Source organism: Pongo pygmaeus, chromosome 5, assembly GCF_028885625.2.
Source record: "Pongo pygmaeus isolate AG05252 chromosome 5, NHGRI_mPonPyg2-v2.0_pri, whole genome shotgun sequence".
Lineage (NCBI taxonomy): Eukaryota > Metazoa > Chordata > Mammalia > Primates > Hominidae > Pongo > Pongo pygmaeus.
In genome coordinates, this window is record NC_072378.2 from 34,893,019 (window position 1) to 34,901,713 (window position 8,695).

Consider the following 8,695-nt stretch of genomic DNA (forward strand, 5'->3'; position numbering starts at 1 on the left):
GCCGCTGTGCCGCGGGGCCGGGGGCGGGGGCGGGGCCGGGGCCGGAGCCCGTGAGCGGGAAGGCGGGGCGGAAGACAGTGGGCGTGGCCGTGCTGGATGCGGCGGGCGGGGCTGGGGACTCTGGGAACCCGCGGGAGTGGTGCTCGCTGCTTGGCCGCCAGGTGGGGAACTATAAGCGGACCGTGAAGCGCATCGATGACGGCCACCGTCTATGCAACGACCTGATGAACTGCGTGCAGGAGCGCGCCAAGATCGAGAAGGCGTACGGGCAGCAGCTCACCGACTGGGCCAAACGTTGGCGCCAGCTCATCGAGAAAGGTGCTCCCCCAGGCTCACATCGTGCGCGCCCCCAGGCCGTCACCAGCCCCCTCGGTCTGGGTCCTAGGAGCCCCGGCTACTTGCATGCACCATGCCCTCCATCTACCAGACACAGGACCTTTTCAGGCGCTGTCCCCTCCTAGATCAAACCAGGCCTACCTGTTCATCTCTATTTTGTACAACTTTAGGTTGAATTAAAAAAAAAAACACTTTTTATCTTGAAATAATTCAAACTTTGTGAAAGTTGCAACAGTAGCACGGAGAATTCCTACATATCCTTCCCCCAGGCTCACTGGCCCCATGTTTGTTTTCTCACTGACTGTTTATTGATATGCATATTTTCTGAACCATTTGAGAGCCATTATCCCTGTTTACCCCTAAATTCTTCATGTATCTCCTAAGAACTAGAGCATTTGCTTAAGTAACTAGAGTTCAGCTATCAAATTTGGGACATGTAATACGACCCATATGCACATTTACCATGGCAATTGTGCTTGCTAGTCCAGGATCTAGTGCAGTCGCACTTTGCCTCTATGCATTGTGTCTTCAGGTTCCTTTAATCTAGAACAGTTTGAAGTTGCGGTTTACATATACTTGTTCGTGTTATTCTCTCGCAGTATGCTCTAAACCCCATGAGAGCAGGGGCTGCGCCTGCACCACCTAACACAGTGCCCTGCACAGAGCTGGTGCCAGTACACAAACAACAAGTCAGTGTGGAATGACTGGTCCCCAGTGGCCTCCTGGCATCTGTCACAAGCTTCAGCTAACATTCCTGGAGCACCTACTGTGTGCTTGGCGCTGTGCTGGGCTTGTCAGAGCTCACAGGGTCCAGGCTGCCCGCCTCCGACACCACTCCATGGGGCTCACACACTGACAGGAGAGATAAGGAGGAGGGAGGTACAGCTGCAGATACTGTGAGAAGAATGCAGCGAGGGCTGCTGGCCATGGCAGGAGGGCAGAGCAGTCAGGGAAGTCTTCCTGGAGATGGTGGCTGATGTGGGCCCTAGAGGATGGGGCCACGTAGAGCAGAGGAGGGCATTTCTGTTGCTATGGTTGCTACGGAAGGAAGGGCAAAGCCTCCGAGAAGGGAGGTGTGAGGGGGGCCTCTGGGCAGGGGCGGTGAGGTTCTTGTGACCTACTGCCATTCCCTCAGGCCCACAGTATGGCAGCCTGGAGCGGGCCTGGGGTGCCATAATGACAGAGGCAGACAAGGTGAGTGAGCTGCACCAGGAGGTGAAGAACAATCTGCTGAATGAGGACCTGGAGAAGGTGAAGAACTGGCAGAAGGACGCCTATCACAAGCAGATCATGGGTGGCTTCAAGGAGACGAAGGAGGCTGAAGATGGCTTCCGCAAGGCCCAGAAGCCTTGGGCCAAGAAGATGAAGGAGGTGCTCAGTGGGTGCTGCCACGGGCGGGGTGGGGTGGGCCTGTCTGATCAGAGGGTGCTGATCCCAGGGAGGGCATCTATGGATGGGTGGGCTGGGCACTGCCCTCTGGGATTGTGCCCACAGGGGAGCAGCACTGCCTTCCAGGAAAAAATATTCACAGATGGGTAGGCAGTGCCCATTGGGTAAGGAGACCCATGGGCAAAAAGGGGCACTGTCCCCAGGAAAGATACCAGCAGGGGCAGAAGGGCATATTGGCCCCTGGGTCCCCAGATGGGACGGGCACTGCACTGTCTGACAGGAGGGTATCTGCAGGGGAGCAGGGAGTGCCAAGCAGAGACGCAGCCACAAATGGAGGAGCGCTGCTCCCGAGCACCTGGAGCCAGGGCCTGCGTCCCTTCTGGCTCTTAAGAGTGTGGGCTCACAGCTCCCAGGGAGTGGGCAGGGGAGGAGTTAATGGGAGACCATGTTTGCTGCTGGTCACAAATGAAAACCCTACTCCCTATTCCCCCCTCCTCACAGCTGGAGGCAGCCAAGAAGGCCTACCATTTGGCTTGCAAAGAGGAAAAGCTGGCCATGACACGGGAGATGAACAGCAAGTCGGAGCAATCGGTCACGCCTGAGCAGCAAAAGAAGCTGCAGGACAAAGTGGACAAGTGCAAGCAGGATGTGCAGAAGGTGCTGGCGGGCAGGGATGGCAGCAGGGGATCTGGGGCCCCTTGCAGAGGGTGGTGGCTGGGAGCTGCAGGCCTGGCTAGGTGTCACTGTCTCTCCACTCTGGTGCTCACAGACACAGGAGAAGTACGAGAAAGTGCTGGAAGATGTGGGCAAGACCACACCCCAGTACATGGAGAACATGGAGCAGGTGTTTGAGCAGTGCCAGCAATTCGAGGAAAAGCGGCTGGTCTTCCTCAAGGAGGTGCTGCTGGACATCAAACGGCACCTCAACCTGGCTGAGAACAGCAGGTACCCGGGCATGGCAGGCACCGAGGGCACAGGCACAGCCAGCAGATGGTGTGACTGGCATGCAGGGCATCCCAGCCCTACATCACAGTGACGGGAAGGGGAGGCAGAGCTGCAGGGGTCAAGAAGGATGAGGCTTCAAACACAGGGGCTGTTGAGTGCAAGCTGACGCACACTGGGTACTCTAGAAACACATGCTGGATGATGGGTGAATGGCTAAGGTGGGAGGGAAAAGGAGTCCACCGAGCATGCCCGGAGCTTATTCTTGCAAAGCCCACATGATTCCTGGCTGGGCAGCAAGCCCAGCACCCTGCTTCCCTGAGTGGACTCTGGCCTCTCACCAAGGATGAGAAGGGGCCATGTTGAATCTGTGCCCTCCACCTCCCCCATCTCCCTGAGCACAGCTACATCCATGTGTACCGTGAGCTGGAGCAGGCCATCCGGGGGGCTGACGCCCAGGAAGACCTCAGATGGTTCCGCAGCACCAGTGGCCCCGGCATGCCCATGAACTGGCCCCAGTTTGAGGTGAGGATATGTGGGGATGGGAAGGGGAGCCTGAAGAGGCTGAAAGGTGCCTCAGGGCGTAGTCCCCCAGCCTGACTGCTCCACTGGCCCCACCAGGAGTGGAACCCAGACCTCCCTCACACCACCACCAAGAAGGAGAAACAGCCTAAGAAGGCAGAGGGAGTGGCGCTGACCAATGCCACCGGGGCGGTAGAGTCCACATCCCAGGCTGGGGACCGTGGCAGGTGAGTGCCTCCTGTGGAGCTTCCTGGGGCCAAGAGGGACCCACACTCTGGGGCAGCTGAGTTTTGCTTCAGAAGACAAGAAATGGTCTAGATCATAGCAACTATGTCTCCTCTCTAAAAGACAGTGGTAGTTCATCACTCTAAAGCAGCGGTCCCCAATCTTTTTGGGACCGGGGACCAGTTTTGTGGAAGACAGTTTTTCCATGGATGGGAGGGGGGTGGTTTTCGGATGAAACGGTTCCAGCTCAGATCATCAGGCATTAGATTCTCATAAGGAACGTGCAACCTGGATCCCTCACACGCGCAGTTCACAATAGAGGGTTGGGCTCCTATGAGAATCTAACGCCGCGGCTGATCTAACAGGAGGTGGAGCTCAGGCGATAATACTCCCTCGCCTGTCACTCACCTCCTGCTGTGCTGCCTGATTCCTAACAGGCCACGGACTGTCTGCAGCCCCAGGGTTGGGGACCCCTGGTCTAGATCACAGGAACCAAGCCTCCTCTCTAAAAGATAGTGGTAGCGTATCCTTCTAGAGCACCTACTGTGTGTGGCACGGTTCTATGCACTTTCCATATGTTAACTCACTCAAGCTCAAGTGCGTAAATATTACCATTTTGCAGATGGAGAAACTGAAACCCAGAGAGGTTAAGTGACTTGCCCAAGATCACATTGCTAGTTAGTAAACCTCAGAGCCAGATATGATGCCCAGGAGGTCTGACTCCAGGATCCTTGCTCTTAACCATTAGGTGGTACTCCTCCTCCCGGATGAAGGCTCAGATGTGCCCTGGGGTCCCCTTCAATGCCGTCTCCCTCGAGGGCTGAATAATAACGCAAATGGTCCTGCATTTAAACATCTGTTTAAAGAGCTCATGAGGGTCACCCCTCCTATATGGCCAACCCTTGCTCTAGCCTTGGTAGAATTCGGGGTCAGGGCTCTGATTAGGAGGAGCGGTTAGCCCTCGGGGTGCGGTGCGGGGAGACATTGAAGCTGGCTCCTTCCTCCGCGTCTCAGTGTTAGCAGCTACGACAGAGGCCAGCCCTACGCCACCGAGTGGTCAGACGACGAGAGTGGGAACCCCTTTGGGGGCAGTGAGGCCAACGGGGGCGCCAACCCCTTTGAGGACGACTCCAAGGGAGTGCGCGTGCGGGCACTCTACGACTATGACGGCCAGGAGCAGGACGAGCTCAGCTTTAAGGCTGGTAGGGCGGCTGGGCGGGGCAGTGCCTGAGAGAGGCTTGGGCCTGGATTGGGTGTGTGGTGGGGCAGGGGCGGTGCCTGAAAGAGAGGCTTGGGCCTGGATTGGGTGTGTGGTGGGGCAGGGGAGGGGAGGTGCCTGAAAGAGAGGCTTGGGTCTGGATTGGGTGTGTGGTGGGGCAGGGGCGGTGCCTGAAAGAGAGGCTTGGGCCTGGATTGGGTGTGTGGTGGGGTAGAGGCAGGATTTGAAGACAGGTTGCGAGGATTTGCAGGGAACTGAATGGGGCGTAGCCTGGGTTGTGGGCGTGACCTGGGCCCAGGATGGGAGTGGGGGCAAGATTTAGATTGGTTGGTGCCAAGGGCGGAGTCAGAACCTGAGAATAGTGTGGGTGCGAGGTCTGGTTTTGGGGGCGGACCCGACACCCAGATTAGGTGAATGGCTGAGGTAGGCCAAGACCCCTATGCCAAGGGTGGCACGTGAATGTTGGCGTGGGACTGGGGCTGGTTTCCAGGGGCGGGGCCTAAGAATCTAAGACCCAGTGCAGTAATCGGGAGGTGGGTATTGGAGGGATCCCCTAGCAGCCGGTGTGTTGAGGGAGGGGCAGCCTTCTCTCTGAGCCCCTCCCTGTGTTCTCTTTCCCAGGAGACGAACTCACTAAGCTGGGCGAGGAGGATGAACAGGGCTGGTGCCGTGGGCGGCTGGACAGCGGGCAGCTGGGCCTCTACCCTGCCAACTACGTGGAGGCTATCTAGAGGCCCCCTCCCTCCATACTCCCCTCACTCCTCCCCACTGCTTCCCCTCCCCTCCCACTCTCGTCTCCTTCCCCTCGCCATAGAGTTCCAGACATATTTTCCGATCAAGCTTTTATTTTTTTAAAAGTCAAAACAGAACAAAACAAAGTATGCAGAGACAGAGCATTTGCAGGGCCACCTGGAGGCTGGGGTGCTGGGGCTTGGGGTGGACCCAGGGTAGGTAACAGTCTTAGGACTTAGCCCAACATCACAACATCTGCTCTTCGGGTTCCACCAAAGAGTCTCCTGAGCCCTGAGGGATGGATGTCTCCTGACCCGTCCACCCTGCCTCACTCCCTCCGTCCCACTCCACTCCAGGCTGCCGGCACCTGCCCCATTCCCTGGCCTGGTTTCCTAACCTCTTCTTCCTCCCCTGCCCTGCCTCCCTTCCTCCACCACCCTGCTCTCAAAGGCCTCCTCTCCAGACCCCTGGAAGGGAGGCTTCCCCATCTTTAGTCTTCCACTCTGCCCCGGGGAGCGCCCTTCTACTCCTAGCCACGTCCCTTGGGACCAGTGGGACCGGAGGAGGAATGGTCACCCTCCTCCCCCATGGAAGTTTCCAGGGGTCCCGCAGACATGGAAGAGGGGTGAGCTGGAGGAAGTCATGGTGTCACTGGGGTACAGGAGGGTGAATGAAGGGCATGTAGGCCCTCAGCCCGGGCTGCGTCAGCCCTCCCAGCCCCAGGCCCATCTGAGGGACCAAGACCCTGTTACGCAGGCCCTTCTTTCCAGCTATCAGCACTTTGAGCATCGGCTCTTCAGCAGATCCAAACCCCCTCAGCAACTTGCAGAGAACCTGTCCCCTCTCATAAGTCCCCTGGCCTAGGGTGGGGACCCCTAAACCCACGGCAAAGCCAGCAACAGTAGCAGCCTCCTCCCATTTGCTGGGGAGGAGGTCATCTTGTCCCCCTGGCACCCCACGCTCCCTCCATGTCCATCCAAAACCCATAAAATCACTGGGTTCCACATCAGCCTCCATGAGGCCAAGCCTTGTACCTGCAAGGCTCTTGGCCTAACCATTCCTCTGTCCTCTTCTCTGGCCTGCCTGGGGAGCCCGTGAAGGCCGCATGGGTGCCTCCAGCCTGAGACATCAGGGGAGAGCCTGCAGCTGAGTTCGGCAGAAAGGAGGAACCCTGGCCCTCAGGAAGAAGATAGTCACATGTTTTTCTTCCTTGTCCCCACGGCCCCCAGAACAACATTCTCCCTGCTGGCAGCCCTTCCATGTCTCCAAACCTGGGTCAGAGTGAAAGGACCTTTGGGGGTGGGTAGGAGCAAAGGGCCCACCTGCTGGTTGGTGAAAGCAGTGGTGCCAGAGTGCTAGGTACCGCACGAGAGGGTGCGGGGGCTTGGGCAGCAGACCAGGGTTGGACAAAACCCCATGAAGGCGGGGAGCTGGAAGAAAAGTCTCTTGGGGACCTCTGGGGCAAGGAGCTGAGAAGTCCTGCAGCACCAGGTGAGACTTGCTTACAGTGGATGCCACTTCTAGGCCTCTGGACCGCAGATGCTCTCCTCCCTCCTGCACACCTGGCCTCCTGGGCCTCCAGGTAAAGAGAGAGAGCCAGCCCAGCCCTGTTTCCCCTGAGTCCTCCTTTGCTCCTGCTGCTTCTCCCAACAGCCCACTGTTAGGAGGTGGTAGACCCCAGTCTCAAGGCTCTGACCTTCTTCAGGTGAGCGCAGAGGGTCCTGACACTCTGGCAGGGCCTGAGCTGGGGCAGGCCTCCCTCAGGGCCAGGGGCGATGGCACCCCGGGGACAGGCAGACCTCCTTCCTGCCGTCAGCACCCCCTTCCTTATCACTGTCTGGTCTCCAGGCTTCGGCTGCAGCCTGAGGTGTGTCCTGGGCTCCTCAGAGCCTGTAGCAAGCTTTTGGAAGCCTGCAGTCCTCCCAGCTCCAGTGCAGAAGCCTCTCCAGCCTTTCCCCAGGCAGGAGTTGGGGTTGGGGGCCTCTGTCCCTCATCGCTTACCTTGGAAAGGTGGGAAGCTGGCAATCTGCACCTTGGGGCCTGGGCTCCCCCTCTCTGTGCCAGCGGCTTCCCAGCATCTGGGGAGGGGCTGCAGCCCCAGCTGGACTCCAGCCTGTCCCTCTTAGCACTCTAGCTGCCCACTCCAGGGCAGGGACTCGAAACCCCCTCCGTCCTGAGCAGGCACCTCCAGGGCCCTGTTTGGGACCACTCTCTCAGTCCCCAGGTCCTCAGGGCCCCAGAGCAGGAGGGTCTCCTACCTGGAAGTCCCCCTGAGCTCTGGGGCCCAGCCCTACCTGCCAGTGCTGGTGTCAGGGCACTCAACACCGAGCGTGGGGGCCACGCCCTTGCCATGCCCACGGCCTCCTCCTGTAGCCCCTGCCCGCACCCTCGATGCTGCACGGGCCCACCCTGGCGGGGCTCGGCGAGTAATGTGTTTTGACCCCAGTTAACCACCATTCCGCGGCCTGGTTCTGCAAGGAACCAGGGCTGCCCCACCGCCCGCCGTCTGCCGCCCTAGGCTTCCTGACTCCATTAGTTCCGACACTTGTGAAACTCCGAGAAGTGCTGTGGTCTCAGCAATGCACCTGTTTTGTACATGATTGTGTAATTTAAAGGTATATAAATACAAATATATATATATCTCAGTTGTGATTGTGTGACTGTGGATAAAATCCAGAACTGTGTCAACCTGGCTGCGCATTGTCATCTTGAGTCTGTGCACCTTCTTCAGTCCTGGGGGTTTCTGAGCCCTCTGAGAGCTATTTGTGGTTGGGATGCAGGGGGGTAGGGGTGGTGCCCGAGCAGGACTGGGTGCTGTCCTGGCCCACCATCCACAGACTAGGCCACTGAGGGCCAGTCCCTTCGCCCTGCAGGGGCCTGGGTCTTGTCTGGACTGGGGAGGGTGATACTGGAGGCTCCTGGAGCTCTGGCCCATTCAGGTTCCGGGTGCTTTGGTGACAGGCCCTGACCAGGAGAGCTGGGGCATTCAGGGTTCCACACTCATGGATCAAGAGTGAATGAGGCCCTCAAATAGGTTTTGCTTTTTAAAGCAGAATTCTGAAAGTGACTGCTGAGGCCCGTGGTTCCTGGCTGCCCACAGTGCCAAGCTCCCTGTGTGGTGACGTTGGGCCATGCCACGCCTTCCTGCATCTCGCCTGGCTCTGAATGCATTTCTGTGTGGGACCCATGGGAGGGCTCCTGGGGAAGAATTTCTCAGGGGCATGGGCAGGACCAGAGCTCTGGGTTCTCGGCTGTTCTGCCAGCCCCAGGCCCAGCCCTTGCTCCGGCTCCCTGACTCCTCCTGCACCCCAGCCCCAGGGGATCTCTTCT

The 8,695-nt window shown here is 58.5% G+C and overlaps 1 protein-coding gene across 2 annotated transcripts in view; it reads left to right on the forward strand.

Annotated features, from left to right (window-relative positions):
- Positions 1-8,053, forward strand: part of PACSIN1 (protein kinase C and casein kinase substrate in neurons 1) — a 69,764-nt gene extending 61,711 nt beyond the window's left edge. For both annotated transcript variants that reach the window (XM_054492773.2, XM_054492772.2), the window contains exons 3-10: positions 162-318; positions 1,472-1,707; positions 2,227-2,382; positions 2,495-2,670; positions 3,072-3,192; positions 3,289-3,416; positions 4,429-4,616; positions 5,255-8,053. In XM_054492773.2, the coding sequence (XP_054348748.1) occupies positions 162-318; positions 1,472-1,707; positions 2,227-2,382; positions 2,495-2,670; positions 3,072-3,192; positions 3,289-3,416; positions 4,429-4,616; positions 5,255-5,364 (1,272 nt within the window). In that variant the 3' untranslated portion in view covers positions 5,365-8,053. The remainder of the gene's footprint in view (positions 1-161; positions 319-1,471; positions 1,708-2,226; positions 2,383-2,494; positions 2,671-3,071; positions 3,193-3,288; positions 3,417-4,428; positions 4,617-5,254) is intronic.
- Positions 8,054-8,695: the final 642 nt, after the last annotated feature.